The sequence below is a fragment of the Hesperophylax consimilis genome, chromosome 30 (assembly GCF_061612785.1).
Source record: "Hesperophylax consimilis isolate HC1 chromosome 30, BYU_Hcon_1.0, whole genome shotgun sequence".
In the NCBI taxonomy this organism is placed as follows: domain Eukaryota; kingdom Metazoa; phylum Arthropoda; class Insecta; order Trichoptera; family Limnephilidae; genus Hesperophylax; species Hesperophylax consimilis.
Window position 1 is genome coordinate 6,548,656 of NC_142865.1, and position 19,179 is coordinate 6,567,834.

A 19,179-nucleotide genomic window follows, 5' to 3' on the forward strand; every position below is an offset into this window, starting at 1 on the left:
AAGTATTCATCGCACGTAGCAGACATTAAAATCAAATCTGCCTGCTAACATGAATTCCGACCGCATCAAGGGGCGCTTTTGTAATGTTGCAAGTGTATGCTGTACATCGTTTTACATAAATGCATGGTTTATTTCTTATAAATTTCAATTGAAATACTTTTAATATTGTAAGATTTGTATTTATAGCCTTTATATTATTAGTGTAACATGTTTTGTTGAAATTTACTTTTACGCCGTTATTAAGCTTTCACAAAATTTAACAAAAATTTTAACAAAACAAATACACATTTCAAATTTAGATTTATTAATTAAAAATTACATTACATTTGGAGTAGATTTTGTGGTTTTTTATTTTTGTTGATTTCAGTTTTTTTTTGGTCAAATTTGAAAAAATTCAGTTAATATCAACTTTTATAAAACATTTAAAAATAATCGAAGCGTATACCCGGCTCCAATTTTTTTTATACCCTCTAATTGGTAGAAATTAAAAAAACATCAAAATGTTCAAATCTAAAACCAAGTAGTATTTTTGTGTTCTCGTTAAAAATCAGCTGACATGGCATAAGAGTTACCTAACTAATTAACTACTAATTAACCATCACGCCGTTTCTCCGCAGGGTTAGGCAGAGAGGACGGACCGCCAAACAACTCGGTCTTAGCACACAATTCTTGCATCATTCACATTCATACATACTCTTCCATTATTCTGACTCTTGACATGGCCATATTCGAGTATCTGATTCACTTGATCGTGCCATGTCTTTCTTCTGCTACCATTCACATTTGCGTCAAATATTCTCCTTACATTTTTTTTCGCTCTTTCGCTCTACATGCCCAAAAAATCTAACCGTCCCTTTCTTAATCTTCCTCACTACGCTTACATCAACCTTGCATTCTTTGTAGACCTTCACATCTCTCATACGATCATACGTGGTTTTACCATACATACGCCTCAGGAATCTCATTTCTACAGCATTCAGTCTACTTTCATCCTTCCTCTGCCAGTTCCATGCCTCACTGCTATACATCAGGGTACCAGCGCTCCATTGTGGACTGCTAGCTGCGCTTCTTTGAACAATTTTTTATTACCATCAACTCAGTCAATGGAGTTACCTGCATTTACCCTTCTTTCAATATATCTGTCAGCCTTCCCATCTCTGGTAAACATTCTTCCTAAATACACAAACATCCACCTGCTCCAAGTATTCCTCATTTACAACTATATTGCACACCGTTTTCCTACTCTCTCTTTCAAACGACATGACTATGGAATTACTTACATTAATAATTAACTAATTCTTCATACATAATTCGTTCATCCTAGACACGAGAGACTGTATATCTTCGATACTGATCAATCAACACTGCATCATCAGCATACAACAGGCAGCATACTTTCAGATTACTCAAATTTGCGCCCAATCCCACCTCTTTCAATTCTTGCATACAATTTTTTTTTTGGTCACGTATTTAAGGAATAGGAAACAATATGTTTGCATCGACGGAAACAGGTCTAGAAAATTCTCTGCATTCTCTGGAGTGCCACAGGGGTCAAACCTAGGGCCTCTACTATTTATAATCTTAATTGATGACATTCAAGAATGCATCAAACATTCTACTTGCCTACTTTTTGCTGACGATCTAAAATTACTTAAGAAAATTTGTGATGGTCAAGATTGTGTCAAATCGCAAACTGATTTAGATTCAATTTCATCATGGGCTGATGAAAATAAATTATTTTTTAATACAAAAAAATGTGTCGCTATGTCGTATACACGTTCGAGAAACCCTATCAACAACAATTATTCGTATTGGGCAGTTGCACTCGCATAGAACAGCACCCCGCCAATCGCTCCTCCTAAGGTAGTAGGTATTAGAGGTACCTTCGCCACCCGTTTGAGAGTAACGCCAATAGACGGGAATAAAGCGTCGCACGTGTGCCGGAGAACGGTGCTGGCAACACCCTCAATAGGCACTCCCAACCAACTCCTACACCCAACCAACACGCCAACACTTCCAGCATCCCTACCAGCTAACTTGCCTCCTGGCAAATGTGAATTGTTAACCCAGGGGTGCATTAGAACTCGAATTGGGCCTGAGATTTGTCTTAAATTATTCTTTCTTCTAACTCAGCAAACTTATTTTGTGGCACCATTTTAATTAAAAATTAATAAAATACTTCGTTTTAACCACTTTTATTGTTTATTACCAACATGTTTCATGAGCAACGCTCACTTCTTCAGGGTTTTTGATAAAACTTATTATAAATAATAGACATAAACAATTGTATAAATAATAGACATAAACATTTATCTATTGACACAATTGTTTATGTCTATTATTTATAATTAGTTTTATCAAAAACCCTGAAGAAGTGAGCGTTGCTCATGAAACATGTTGGTAATAAACAATAAAAGTGGTTAAAACGAAGTATTTTATTAATTTTTAATTAAATTATTCTGTTAATTTTTCATGATTCGAACGTCACATCTCCTGAATTTGATTTGTGGAGTACACTTTCTTTTGCCATTTTCAATGCTAAAATAAAATAGATTTTTTTTCTTCTAATTCCACCATAAATGTTTTTATTATCATCACTGTCATTTATTTATTTAGGAAACAAACAGTCTTACTTTAAAGTTGATATGTTCTAGACCAGAGGTTCCCAAAGTGGTCTATATGGACCCCCAGGGGTCGATATCGGCTTGTTGGGGGTCCATGTCAGCGAGAAAAAAAATTAGGGGTCCACAAGATTCAAATGGGGGTACATACGAGCCGACCCCCATTTACCTCAAATCAACATTTAGGAGTTCCGTAAATGTCACAATACACCTTAAACAAATAACACAGCTTACGTTATACTAATAATAGACTGTATTGTATTTTTATATTTCGTATAGTTGTTTATTGAGGTATATAAACAGAGATATACGTTCCTTTTCTCGTCAGAATAGCAAAACATTGCACATCGGAAGCCGCGAATTTTCCTAGTTCCCCAACTTGTTTTTGAAAAACGTCCAGGGTAATAATGACGTTCAACATTTAAATATACTTCACACAGACATAAAAACTATGTTTATGGACATTTTGACTCTGGAAATGGAACTTCGAAGACGGAAATCATGTGGCATGAAGAAATGACTGGAATAAGCACTGACAAAGAACTTAAGCGGCAGTTCTGTAGGCCCAGCTACAGAAAAAAATTCCCGTTGCTTATCCTGCTTCATTTTCATTTGGTGTAATACTTCTCAATGGTGCCCCTGTCTGCACAATGCAAAGACAGAGCAACTATACCGCCACCCGGTTGTTGGGCAGGCAAGGGAAGGGAATCGTTTTACAAAAAAACTAACGTTCATCACATGGGACGTTAATAGTTTAAGGAAAATTCAATATTCGGCACGCTACGGAAAAAAAAAATTTGGCAAGTGGTCTACGGGGCAAAAAAGTTTGGGAACCTCTGCTCTAGACCAATAAAGTTTTATTGCGTTAAATTTTGATTTAGCATTTAAACATTTAAAAGAAATTCATCTCTAAATAGTATAAAACAAAGTAACTATAGTCGGTCTGTTTGTGGCTTATTTCTTCTAAACTACGCAACGGATTTTGATAGGGTTTTCACTGTCATATAAAGAATTTTATAAGGATGGTTTATATATATACTACATGCATATTGTATTTATATAAAGTAGAGAAAATTCGAGCGACGCCGGGTACCTGTCAGCTAGTTATATTATTAACAAGTAAAGAAATACAGTTTTCCCATTTTTAATATAATTTTCATACTGAAGGCCCTGAGAAAGATAATTTCAGGGCCTATTTCATCTTTGGGGATGCTGTGTGGAGGGTATATTTAAGGAATGAAAGTAGTGGATGCTCTGGGAAGGTAAAGGTAAAACTCAGGACCTCCTGAGAGAAGTATGAAATATTTATCAATTGTCAGGTTATTCGTAGCCCGAGAATGTTTTCTTTCTTTAAAAAAATGGTAAGCCTTCAATTACGTTCTATATTCCTCCTAAAATAACCAAAACAGCGTGAAATTTCGTTACAAGAATCAGATAACACGGAACCTTAATATTAATTGATGGTAATCAGAAAATGAAATCATCATTAAACAAAACCCTCGAGTTTAAAATTGATCATCAATAACCGTGAAAAAACAGTACTCGATCATTTCTTAACAAGTAAATATATCAGATCCTTCATTGGCAATCAAAAAATCATTATAATATATTAAATATTTAAATTCTAATTTCCAGTACCTAAAACATACTGTATATTATCCTTGCCTCTCTCTCTCTGCCACTTCCGTTGCTTCTTCTCTTTCTTTCACTTGAAATAATCCGTTTATAATTGTTGTAACCTCGTATACTCATAATTCAAACAATTATTTCCAGTTTATCTAAGTCCGTTGTTTTCAAAACTTTTGGGGTTAATCTAAAATAAATTGACGTAGAATTGTTATAGTTTTGTTCTGTAGTGTTTCACTACAAGTCTGAAGGTTTAATGTTAATTTGATAGAACTTCATAATTTATTTATTTTCTGAACTAATACGATGTTTCGAATAATGTTAGCACATTAATTTATTCATTTTATATAAGGGAAATCAACAGTTTACAGTGTAGTTGGTTTATACAATGCAATTTATTTAACTGAGAAACCAATTATAGATTTAATTATTGAAGATGATATTAGCGATTTTTAAACGAAAAAATATATAATTAAATATGTACTAGTACTTCAATTAATAATTACTGCTTACCTACTATATTTTTTCACCAGTAAACAACCAACTTTATTTATGTAGGAAAGGCTTTGTTAGTGCTAAATTTCGCACTAGATGGCGTCGAGACATATTATATCTACATTTGTTGGTGAAATATTTTGACTTGTCAATTTTTTTTTTTATTAATGACAAACTAATGTTTATAAGACAAGGTAGTAAATATAGCAATAATTAGTCGCCTATAGCTTGTGATAATTTGTTATTCTTTGTGCTACACATAAAAACCCTTGTCTTATAAACATTAGTTTATCATTGAAAAAAATAATCTAAGAGCTTAGTTTACCTCCGATCATTACTAAGCCAATTATTTTGTATAACGAACGACATTATTCTATAAGTTGTGCATATTGACAGCTAATCTGACACCTTGGAGGCCGCGCTAAATAAAGCGGCTTTTGTTTACCAACCGTGCTTATATTCTGACCGTGCTCGCAAATATCGCTAACTGACCATAAATGACGGATTTCGTCAATTTGGTATTGCTGAGGGCGCTAGATACCCTAGGGAAGTTTGTTAAATTTCGGCTCCATCAAACATCGACCCAGTTTCTTCACTACCTGGGATTCTTGCTGCAGAGTCTCCATCTTCTATCTTCGTCGAACGTCACAGCGGTGCTGCCAAGGTCTGGTATCTGTGAGAGGATATTGTGTCAGCGCTTTATTAGCAGCAGACACATACCTGCACGGATGACGAACCTCGTGCTGGCACTGTTGGTGGACTTTCTCGCTGTAGCAGCTGGTCCAGTTTCTTCACCACCTAGGATCCTTGCTGTAGAGTCTCTATCTTCTATCTTCGTCGAACGTCACAATGGTGCTGCCTAGGTCTGTTATCTGTGTGAGGATATTGTGTCAGCTTTTTATTAGCAGCAGACACATACCTGGACGAACCTCGCGCTGGCACTGTTGGTGGACGCGAAGGACTCTCTCGCTGCAGCAGCTTGTCCAGTTTCTTCACCACCTAGGATTCTTGCTGCAGAGTCTCCACCTTCTATTTTCGTCGACAAGGTCTGTTATCTATGTGAAGATATTGTGTCAGCGCTTTATTAGCAGCAGACACATACTGCACGGATGACGAGCTTCGCGCTGGCACTGTTGGTGGACGCGAAGGACTCTCTCGCTGCAGCAGCTGGTCCAGTTTCTTCACCACCTAGGATTCTTGCTGCAGAGTCTCCATCTTCTTTCTTCTTGTCACTTGTTCCTGAACTTCATTTTCATCAACTGTAGTCAAGAATAAATAACTTGATACCAATACGCCTCTGCCCTACCTCTAGCCTAGTGTTTATGTTCTGATCGCTAACGACCCGTAGTGTCGGAATGAGCGCCTTTGTTGCGGAGATTGCATAATATTTTGAGACGATTAACTTGCGAAGATTTCAATTCAGAATCCGCGCAAACATTAACGTTACTAGTACTCTTGTGTACAATATCGGGAAGGTGGTGTGGGTAAGAAATAGGAAGCCTTATCCAAAACATTAATTTAATTTCGTAGATGGTTCTGATTTTGTATGATTTGATTATTTCTTGAGAGAAGTGGAAGTGGATTCGTTGAGATGAAATGAGATTAGAAATTTCTTGTTTTGTTTCTAACGTGTGAAGATTATGCTCTCAAGTAAATAAATTTAATAAAATATTATTAATTTTCCAAACATGAACACATTCCTAAACATACAACATCTTTTGTTTTATTTTACCATTTTACATAAACCAAATAGAAATTAACGACATTACATAGTGAATTCAAATTAAGAGGAAGCTACAAGCCAAAAATGTGTATATTCTTTGTATACCTTATATCGTAGGTAATAGGCATTAAAATCGCTTGACAAATGGAGTCTAGAAACGTTCGATTTCAAGCACAAAACTGGTTTTTATTTATTTTGTAAATAATTTTATAAGAAAGCAAAAAAGTTAATCAAATGAAACTGTCACAGATAATCTTAGCTATAATACTGTATTTTTTAAGTTGTTTTCTTTACGCGTTCATACATTTCTATTGAAAAAATATTTTTTTTTGTAGTTTGCATTTATATTTTTTATTGACTTATTTATTTTTTATTTGTATTCTACTCAAGCAAAGCGATAGGAAAACCTTCAATTAATCTAAAGCATATTTTTTGGTATTCATAATGTACACCAATTCGTTGTAAACATTAATCAAAATAGTGATTTGGCATTAAGCTTCGCCTTAACATAACAATACTGTTTGAAAGCTGTACAAATGAGATTCCTGAGGCTTGTGTGTGGTAATACCATGTATGATCGTGTGAGAAATGTGGAGATCCGCAAAGAATGCAAGGCTCATGTAAGCATAATGAGTAAGATTAAGAAATGGACGCACAGATGGTTTGGGCATGTTCGAACGAATGAACGAAGAAAGGAAAATATATGACGTAAAAGTGAATAGGAGAAGAGGTCGGGGACGCCCGATAAAGACAGTACATGATCAGATGAATAAGATACTTGAGTCGGGCCATGTCGAGAGTCAGAATAATAGAAGAGTATGTATGATTAGTTGGCCACAACCGTGATGCCTGCCCCAATAAGGTGAAATCACCAGTATGCGCCACCTGCACCTTCTTCAGGAAACCGGCTTCTCACAATACTGGAGCTCAGGACTGCCCCGCCCGCCAGGCTGCTGAAAGACGTGAACTCTCTCGGATTAATTTTTTAGGTTGAACCTGATCAATCGTTCTGTGAATAATTCCTACTCAATGTACTACCAAAATGTTCGTGGCCTAAACACAAAACTGAACACCATTCGCTGTAACGTCAGTGTGTGTCAATATGACTTTATATTTTTTACTGAAACATGGCTCTCCGATAATATCTCATCTGCTGAGTTGGGATTTTTTGACTATAACATTTTTCGTAGTGACCGTTCTACTTCTTCTGCGAAATGTAAAGGTGGTGGAGTGATGATATGTGTAAACAAGAAATACCATTGCTATATTCTAGAGTCATCTAACAATGTGTCTGATCAATTGTTTCTATGTGTTCTATTAGGTAACAAAAAACTTGTACTCGGTTGTGTTTACATTCCTCCATCCTCTTCGATAGAAGTCTATAAGTCACATACTGCTTTAACTGAACATGTTTCTAGAAACGCTGATTCCTTATTTATTTGTGGCGATTATAATTTACCTAAAATATTGTGGCTGAACGACAACCAAGATGTCAAAACTCCTACTAGTAATCTTTCCCCACAAGCTACTGAAATTGTAAATTTTTTTGCCTACTTGAATCTGTTTCAAATAAATCCAGTCACTAACTATCTAGGTTCTTGCCTAGATTTAATTTTTTCTAGCATACCAAATATCATAGTAAGTGAAGCTGATGTCTCTTTGTTACCTATAGATAAATATCATCCACCTCTCTCTATTAACATCACTAATTTCTTCCAATTAGATTCTTTGAAACCAAGTGCCTCTTATCACTACAAATATCTTAATGGTGACTACTCTAATATGAACAAATTTCTTTCCCAGATTAATTGGTCAGTACTATTTTTAAAATCTGATATTAATGACGCTGTATTTAAATTTAATGAATGCGTCTCACGCGCTATAGATTTGTTTGTTCCTAAGGGATGTTACTATCAACCCAAGTTTCCAAATTGGTTTAGCTCAAAACTCAAACAGTTAATAATTGAAAAAAGAAAACTCATAAGCTATTTAAAGACACTGGCAACTTAAACTTGTATCGAAAATTTTCTCATTTAAGGGAACTGTCCAAAATCGAATCAGCCAAATGCTATAAATCTTATGTAGAAGTTACTGAGTCAAAATTACTGCAAAACCCTAAACAATTTTGGCAATTTGTTGCGCAAAAGCGTACTGATAATGATCTTCCTTCTAGTATGCACTATAGTGAAACTCATGCTACTAACGGTCTTGACATCGCCAACCTTTTTGCTAAACACTTCTCCTCTGTATATTCTGGTGCCTCATGCAACATCCCTCCACTCAACTATGACTACAACATTGACTTGAATGATTGCCAAATCTCACTTGTAGAGGTTTACCAATCTTTAAGTAAACTTTCTAACAAAAAAGTACCGGACCTGATGGCATTCCAGAAATCTTGCTAAAAGAATGTAAATATTCATTATCTAACCCAATTTGTATGTTGTACAACTTATCACTCTCATCTGGAACATTTGCTGATTCATGGAAAATTTCATATATTCGACCCATTTTTAAGTCCGGGAACAAGTCAAACATTGAAAATTACAGACCAATATCAATTATATCTTGTATTCCAAAAATATTTGAGTCGATAATTACAAAGAAAATCACTCCTATATTCAAAAATGTTCTGATTGATGAACAGCATGGATTTAGATCGGCGAAATCTACAACAACTAATTTATTGTCCTTTACAAATACCATTGTTAAAGCCTTGGAAGACAACACTCAGGTTGACGTACTCTATACTGATTTCTCCAAAGCCTTTGATAAAGTAAATCACTCGATTCTCATGGCCAAACTTTATGCTATAGGCATTAGAAACCCGTTGTTATCATTCTTTCGCTCTTACTTGAGCGATAGAAAACAAAGGGTTAAAATAAACAACTTTGAATCCTTTAACATTGACGTAACGTCCGGCGTTCCCCAAGGAGCTCATTTGGCCCCGCTTCTCTTCAACCTTTTTATTAACGATATCACCAAAGTTTTTTCTCATACACGCTTCTGGCTTTTTGCGGATGATAATAAGATTCTTCAGATAATTAAATCCTACCTTGACTGCTTACATTTTCAACGTGATATTGACTCGTTTAATAATTGGTGCAAAATAAACTGCATGGAACTTAATGTTGATAAATGTAAAATTTTGTCCTTTTATAGAACCAAAAAACCTATTCAGTTTGATTATAAATTAAACAATGTTTGTTTATCTACTGTAACATCTATCAAGGATCTTGGGGTCACTCTAGACTGCAAACTTTCTTTCCGTGAGCACATTAACAACATTGTTAACAAATCACTTAAACTACTTGGCTTCGTTCATAGAATAACCTCTGACTTTAAACATATAAGTACCCTTAAAACTCTTTACTGCTCGTTAGTTCGCCCTCACCTTGAATACGCTAGTGTTATTTGGTCTCCTTTCTAAGCTGTCCACATCTGTCACATAGAATCCGTACAACATCGCTTCCTACGAGGGATCGCTTGGAGGTTGGGTCTTGAAAGAGGAGAGTACTCATATGATGAAGTTGAACAAACTTTAAACATTTCTTCTTTGGAGAAACGTAGAAGGGACACTGATCTGATTTGTATATTCAAGATTATCAATGGTATTACAGACTCACCTGCTTTGTTGCAACTTATCCAATTCAACATCCCTTCCCGTAGACTCCGAAATAATGAATTGCTGTTCGTCAATCAACATTCTACCAATTATGGATACCATTCTCCTTTGTCCAGAATGTCGAGACTTGTCAACTCACTGTCAAGTCAAAGCATTGAATTTTGTGGTATATGCCTAAATGACTTTCGACAGTCAATACGCAATGTCTAATTTCTAATGCCCTTTGAACCATCTTCATGCTTTGACTTATTATTATCTCCCATTCTTACTTTTATATTATTATTGTCATTGTTATTGTCTTCGCTCCTCATTTATATATGCTCTCCTTTCACTGTCATCTCTGTTTATAAAACTTATTCGTGTAATTAATATGTTGTTAATGGACTATTTGTCCGTAAATAAATAAATAAATGAATGTGAATGAGGCAAGGAGTGTGTGCCAAGACCGAGTTGTTTGGCGATTCGTCTTCTCTGCCTACTCCTGCGGGGAAACGGCGCGACGGTTAGGTTAAATTTGAGGTATATATAAGTATAAAAGGTGGTGGGGGCAATTTTACTATTTTGTGACATACGTCAAAAGATAGTTGCTGAACTGTGTGTAAGTGAATAATCGAAAATTGTGCCAAAAAATATTCGAAATTCGCTGAAGTTGAACTTGGGACGAGAATCGGTAACTGTAGGTACGCCAGATGTTTTCAACGGAATTCTTGGAAACTCTGAAAGCCCTAACAAGTGCCCAGGGTAATTTATTATCCCGACTGTCGCCTTTTATTGCGGGCACATTGCACCACTAACATAATCACCAGGAACAAGATTACATGCCGAACGTCACAGCGGGGCTGCCAAGGTTTGTTATCTATGTGAGGATACTGTGTCAGCGCTCTATTAGCAGCAGAAACATACCTGGACGGATGACGAACCTAGTGCTGTTGGTGTGGTACTGTTGGTGGACGCGGTGCATTCTCTCGCTGCAGCAGCTAGTCCAGTTTCCTCACCAACTAGGATTCTCGCTGCAGATTCTCCATCTTCGTGTCACCTGTTTCTGTACTTCATTTTATTTAACTTAATTTCAATTTATTTTTGTAATACCTGCATCAACTGTAAAGCGTCCCTGAGGTGATATCTCACAAAAGCGGCGCTATACAAATCATCCAATAAATAAATATATAATAATAAAATAAGTGACGTTAAAAATGTCGATGGTCAATGCAGAATCATTAAGCAGTCGAGTCGCTATGTTGATTGACACGTTCCGATAGACAGAAGTCCTCGCTTTCGGAGCAAAAAAAGTGATCTCCGAAGAGTATACTTGTTAGGCACATATAAGTTAACCTCTTTCAATATAATTGAATTAATTATGGTTCCAGAGATTGGTTTAATATAATGTTTGCTTAAAAATATTTTTTTGTTTATTTATACTGGGTTTTACAGATGATCACACTTACGTGAGAACAATCCACTTATAAAAACTCAGTTATTGTACAATTACAAAAATCTACAATTAAATAAAGATACAAAAAATTAAATACAGATACATACAATTAGAAAACAAAAACATCAAAAAATAAAAATAAAATACACAATCATATACAAGCTCGCTCAAGTAACACATTACATTATACATTATTACAAGTGGTAAGAGGCATAAGAAATACGAGAGGTATGCATAGAGAGAAAATTGACACAATGAATTAGCTAATATTTTTTAATAGCGCCAGAACTTTTTTTCTGAATCCGTACAAATTATCGACGAAAATATCTATTTCAGCACACTCTATCTTGTTATACACGGTGTCCGGAAACTCGTAGTACAAGCGGGAAACTGGAGAATCTACACCACATGGGGAACACAAAAAAACATAAAGTTTTTTGATTTGAGCATTTTCAAAAAAAAAAAAAAAAAACCAAAAAAAAATATTTTTCGGCTATTTTAGGGTTAAAGTTTTTTCTGGTGTTTAGGGTTGAATAACAGATGTTTTAACCCTGCAGAGCAGAAATATTTTATGATTACACCGGGTTAAATGAAGGGTGATTTCAAAATAATGCTTCAAATCCGAGTTTCTTCATTTGTTTTACTTTCAAACAGTTTTAATTAGTTGGGTACTTTGATCTTCAGTAATAATTTATAAGAATTTGATTAAAAAAAAATTAAAAAAAAAAAAAAAATCAACTTCAAACTCGATTTACTCGATAACGAAAGCTCAAATAAAAAAAAAGTATACTACAAAATCGACTCCAAATGTGATGTAGATTCACCAGTTTCCCGCTTGTACTACGAGTTTCCGGACACCCTGTATAGTCGACACATCTGGGTCAGAGGGCTAAAGTAGGCAATATTATTTATAAATGTATTCAGGTGAAAAATATTATGGCGTCTTAAACAATGCGAATTGGGGACATTTATTTTAATATTGCTAAGACATAATGTAGTATCAAGTTGACCGTGAATAATTTTATGTAAACATATGAGATCAGTCAATTGCCTTCTAGTTTTAAGTGTATCAATCTTGAAGTAATCACGACGTACGTCATATGATCTAAGATGGTCATGTAATCCACATTTGAAGGATAAAATTCTTAGCATTTTTTTTTAATGGATTCTACAACATTTTCATATTTGCAGTAATGTGGATTCCAAATAGAGCTTCCATATTCAAGTTTACTTCTAATTAAGGCATTGTAAAGAGTTAGAATTGATTAAGGATCTTGGAAAGGTTTACATATTCTATGAATAAATCTCATCATTTTTAATGATTTGCACTTAATTTCGTTAATGTGTACATCAAATATGAATTTAGCATCAAGAGTGATTCCTAGATCTCTTATTGAAGATACTTTTTTGAGAATAATATTATTAATAACATAAGAAAAATCCTTTATAATTCTATTTCTAGTGAAGTTTAAAATGTAACATTTTTCAACATTTAAGTGCATATCATTGACAGTACACCAGTTATTAAGTGTGTCGAGGTCGTTTTGAAGCAGTTTATGATCGGAAACAGACTCGATTTTACGAAAAATTTTAAGATCATCGGCGAAAAAAGCATAATCACAATTTAATTTCGAGCCAAGGTCATTTATGAATATAAGAAAAAGCAGGGGGCCAAGATTTGAACCCTGTGGTACACCGGAAGTTACAATTATATGGGATGATTTGTATCCATTAATAAGAACTAATTGAGTTCTGTTATACAAATATGATTTCACCCAGCGAAGTAGATCTCCATGTATTCCTATTTGTTCAAGATTTTTTAATAAGATGGAGTGATTAACTTTATCAAAAGCTTTTTGGAAATCAGTATAAATTGCATCTACTTGTAATCTTTCATTAAAAGAATTACATACATAATTACAAAATTCCAAAAGATTTGAGTTAATAGATCTTTGAGGAACAAACCCATGTTGCCTAGTGCAGAGAAGGGGCTTAAAATGCGAAAAAATATTTTTATATATCAAAGATTCAAAAATCTTAGCAAAACAGGATAATATACTGATTGGTCTATAATTTTTTACTAAAGATTGGTCTCCCGATTTTAATACTGGTACCACATGTGCTTTTTTCCACAGATCAGGAAAAGTTCCCGTGGTTAGGGATGCATTAAAAATTATAAAAAGCGGTAAACATAAAGAGTCTGCAAAGCAACTGACAAAGAAAGAAAGAATATTATCTGGGCCTGGACCCTTGTTGGAATCTATTTTACTCAAAAAACATTTTATTTCATCTGCACTAATATGTATTTTACCCAAATTGCTTTGATTGTGTTCAGTTATGTTTGGCATTGAACCATTAGTGGATGATTCCGAATTGGTATAAACAGATGAAAAATATTTAGAAAATATATTTGCTATGTGTTCACCGTCATTTGTGGAAATATCGTCAAGATGCATTATTTTAGGAATACAATTGGTTTTTCGTAATGATTTTGAGTATGACCAGAACACCTTTATGTTACCTTGCAGACCACTTTCGACAGAGTTGACGTATGATTTATAACATTCGCTTTGTATTTTTTTTTTGTAACTTTCCTTAAATAAGAAAATTCTCTATAATCTGACTCGTTACCATGTTTTTTTACCTTAAGTCTAATGTTGTTTTTTTTCTTAAGAAGAGCAATCAATTGCTGATTAAACCAGACAGGATATTGATTTTTTGTTTTAGTAATATATTTTTTAAAGTGTTTGTCAATTATTTCCCATAATTTTTCATAGAACAAGATCACCATACTATTCACATTTTCATTTTTAAAAAGAGTTATCCAATTAACAGATAATAGATCCTGTCGACATTCATGAAAGTTTCCCTTCCTGAAGTTTTATTTTGAGTCACTTCTATTGATTTCTAAAAATTGATCTTTATTTTGTTTCACCATTATTTCAAATGAAGGGTGATATTGATCCAATTTGGTTAAGCCTGGTGATATATGTATATCTATGTTAACTTTATCAGAGAAAACAAGATCCAATACATTTTCATTTGTATTTAGTACATTTTTGAATTGATACAAGTTGCAAATTGTTGAAAGGTTGACAAGACTGTGTGCTTTCATGCTTTTATAATTAGAAGTTGAAAGTACATTATTTTTAAATGATTTTAATTTATCAGCGTTCTCCTAAGGTGTTCAATTAAAGCATTCCTGTTAAGCCTCCGCTCACCCAATTTCTACCGATTTATAAGATGTTTCTCGTTAACTCTAAAAAAAGTACATGTTATTTTTGAAGATAATATTTATACATTTGTTATGCTGAAAAGTCAATTATATGAAATTCCCTTCGATAGAAAAAATCGCAAAGTAAGCCCCGAAAATTATTAAAATAACGTTTTTTTCTGTTATTTTATGTTATAGGCATGAAAATTTCACAGTGAATCTTTAAATGCAACTAAAGCATGTGTAGAGAGATGTTTGCTCGATTTCAAAAGAGTCGTGTTTTATTAAATATTTTCACAATTTTCGCTTAAGGCGATGCCATACGTAGTAATGCAAAATCATGTGTTTTTGGTTTGAAATTTTGGTCGCCTAGAAATGTTTCAGATGCTTTAATTAAATACTGCAAGTAGAATACATCCTGGCCTTTGAAATAATCTAGTCTTTTTATAAGCCCAGAAAAAAATAATGTATAGACCTATGAAAACTGTTTTAAGGTTCAAAATCTCCTACTTACAAACCCATTTTCGGTTATGATTTTAATTTATAATGTGGCAAATTAAGTTATTTATAAAATGATCGGAAAAAAATTAAATATTTATGCCTGAACATCGACAAAACAAAATAAAAGGCACTCTTTGCCCATGTTTTTTTCTTGCATAAATCAAAACAGGCGGATGGTGTTAAGCAGGAATTTAAACCTTATCGCCATTTACGTAAGGGTTGTTATTGATAGCGGCTCAATTTAAAATATCACACGACGTAGTGCATCGCCTTAATTATTATCGTTTTTTAATATTACCGCGCTCCCTCTAACATTCGTATTTACATATCTCCCTTTCAAACCATCTTTGAAGGCTTACTACTGGGACTTAAGAACAATGATGGATACAGGAATAGATAGTACGTATATTTTCTCTTGTGTAGGTGACGTATAAACCTCATTTGTACTTTTATGTTTTATAAAGGTTTGAGAAAATCCCGGCGTGCACTAAAATAGTTTTGTTAAAATATGTATTTGTCATTCATATAAAATAGTAAAATACCGTGATTTTTTGGGATACTATGCCATGTTGCGCTTCCTCCTTCACAGCGTTACAAAATGCATTATTAGGACAGATTATGGACTCTGTGACGCTGTTCGAAACGTTGGCTAAATAAGAAGAAAACAACACGGCTTAGTACCCCAAAAATAAATCACGATTATTCTTTTGGCCGTGAAAATCTAAAATCATATCAAATTAGCGATACGTTCCAGATTATAGATACTCTCAGATCGCCCTGGTGAAAGACCATCATTAGAAATGGAATTTTGCTTAAAATAACTTTTTGCCGTGTTTGGTGATCATTTACGAATATTCAAGTACATCCGGTATGTCTTCCTCTTTCTCATCTCCTTCCCTTCTTCACATCCTTCAGCCCCACAACACGCCCCAATTGGAGATACCCTGTCTCACTGGCTCCAAGCAGTGGCTATGAAGCATTTGGTCTTCTTGTACGATACTCACAAAAAAATACTAAAAAAGATTTATTTTGCGTTGCAGGTGGTCCTACCGTGTTCCCCGCCAACAGGACCGTACTGGTGAGCGAGGGGAGCAGCGCCCAGCTGTCCGCGGAGTTCTGCGCCAACCCTGCCCCCACCAAGGTCATGTGGATAGCTGGCCACAGGGTGTTCAGAGTGGGAGAGGTGTACGGGAGCATCGTGGCGCACAATGCTACTGTAAGTCTGTCTACTGTATCGTTTTTCGATTTATGTCTGCTGCCGTGTACTACACATTTCTTAGCGATTTTAACTTCACCTTTATCTTCACCCTTGACTTCAACTTTAACTTCACCTCAAACTTCATCTTTGACTTCAACTTTAATCTCACCTTTAACTTCGTCTTTGACTTCAACTTTATCTTTATCTTTGACTTCAACTTTAACTTCACCTTTAACCTTTCCCTTACTGTGCTAAAAAAATACACGCGTTACGGTGCTGTGTAGTCAATACACATCTCAAAATAAGCGATTTAATATCGGAAAAATATGAATATTCATAGCTAATCGATTATGTTTATTATATTTTATATCAAAAGTGATAAAAATTGTAATTTAATTGCTGAAAACATGAAAAAACCATCGGCAGATGCTAAAGAAACGCGCAAGGGGTCCACATCTAACGACGGTTCGCGGCCAACTGGCTGGCACAAACACAGCTATGCGGTCGAAGGTATGGATGGTCTAAATCAAAAACTACAACTGCAGAAGTGTGGATGTCTCATGTTCCCGCATAGCGAATTAAAGCGGGACATCAATAGCGTGTCATTTCCTCGCAAACTCTTCGCGTATTGGTAACACACGGTTGATTGTATTGGTGGATTTGTTCCCGATTTTTAACAAAAAACTCTGATTTTTAATTGAATTTGAAAACTACGTAAAATATTATTTTTTAATTCAGTGCATAAATGTATAACGGAGGAATACCTAAAATCTGAACCCAGAATTCATTATATTTATAGAGTTATTAAAGTTATTAGAAGCAATGTGTAGTAGATACACACCACAGATGAGGAAAGGTTAACTTCACATCAAACTTTATCATTGACTTCAACTTTAATCTCACCTTTAACTTCATCTTTGACTTCAACTTTAACTTCACCTTTTACTTCAAATTTCACTTAACCTTTGACTTCAACTTTAATTTCACCTTTAATGTCACCTTTGACATCAAATTTAACATCACCTTTAACCTCATCTTTGACCTAAACTTTAACTTCACCTTTTACTTCCAAGTTCTCTTCACCTTTAACTTCACACCCATAACTACACCGTAACTTCCATATGTAACAACCTATTGAACTTAACACCTATGACTAAGCCGTAACTTCCATCTTTTCACCTTTAACATCACATTTAACTTAAATTTCATCTCCATTTTCATCGTTAACCTTAAATTCTGTACCCGAGACGCACACGAATGCAACTACAAAACATAAAATGTTCGATAAAGCCGAAAAACTGTGTGTTTTTAGCAAATCTATCATAATATTAAGATAGATAAATAATAAAAATAAAAAAATTCTCTCAATTATCTTTAAAAATATTTATGGAAATAACGTGAATTTTGCTAAAAAGATACATAGTTTTTCGGCTCTCCCGAACATGTTGTGTTTTTGAGTTGCATCCGAATGCTTCTCGGGTACAAAATTTAAATTCAACATAAACGTCATCAACTATAACGTGAATTTTAATCTTATTCATTAACTTCTCAAGCCTCAGCCATATTCTGTCAGAAGGTCGAAGTATTTCGGCTTTGCAATAAAATCCAAATAAATGGAATATTTATGAACGTATCCGAAAAAAAACTGTTTTAGAAAGGTGACGAAATACGCTCTCATATTTATAAATATACATTTATTTTTTTCAAATTATTATTTTTAAGCAATAATTAGTCGCCTGAAATATCAAAAGAAATTAAAAATATCTCCCGAGTAAAAATAAATGCCGCCAACGGGAATTGAACCCGTACCTTCTGATGTCCGGTCAGGTGCTCTGAACCACTGAGCTATATCGGCTTATCATTAAAAAAATGATAATATTTGACAAGTCAAAATATTTCACCAACAAAATGTAGATATAATATGTCTCGACGCCATCTAGTGGGAAATTTAGCACTAACAAAGCCTTTCCTACAAAAATAAAGTTGGTTGTTTAGAGGTGAAAAAATATAATATAGCAGTAATTAGTGATTGAGGTACTAGTACATATTAAATTATTTGGCGGGTTGGAAATTAGTTTATCAATAAAAAAATTAAAACATACTAGACATATAATTAGACAAATGTATTACCATTTTATATAATAATAAATAATAAAAAAATCACGAAGTCTCGTAAGTTTTTTTCAAAATTGCGGTCGGTACCTTTGGTTTCGTAAAGGTGCACAATTTAGTTCTTCTGTGGTTAACTTCTATATTTTAATAAAGCGTGGTGTTTTTTCTTTCTAACACCGCTTAGATCATATTTCTCACCACAAAAGTAAGGAAGTTACAATGATTTCTGTGAAACAATACGAGTTGTTCCCAAAAGCGAACCAATGATCCTGAAAGGGTTAACACCTTTTAATTTATAATTAGTTTAAACATATAAAAATCATATATAGTCTGAATTCTTGACAAATTAGTTTAATTTGAAATTAAGAAGACAATTTGAAAAATCTTAAAACAATAATATCTTTTATCGTTTCTCTTGTAGACTACAGATGTAAAAAATGCAATAATGTGATATTAAAAGTCTTATTAAATATCTTCAATGGCGAGATAAAATTGTTTTATTTAATTCTTTTATGATTTAATTTATTTGAATCCTGTCGTATTAATAAATTATAATGATTTTTTTTATTTATTATTAGAACCATTTACTGGATACCTCTGCCGTAACCGGATAAATCATCACAATGATAATT

At 34.1% G+C, this 19,179-nt stretch overlaps 1 protein-coding gene across 1 annotated transcript in view; it reads left to right on the forward strand.

The window, feature by feature from the left end:
- The window catches only part of LOC149409569 (cell adhesion molecule 3-like), a 491,423-nt gene extending 474,127 nt beyond the window's left edge, over positions 1-17,296 (forward strand). The window contains exons 8-9 of the mRNA XM_089649447.1: positions 16,278-16,453; positions 17,282-17,296. Coding sequence (XP_089505573.1) covers positions 16,278-16,453; positions 17,282-17,296 — 191 coding nt within the window. The remainder of the gene's footprint in view (positions 1-16,277; positions 16,454-17,281) is intronic.
- Positions 17,297-19,179: the final 1,883 nt, after the last annotated feature.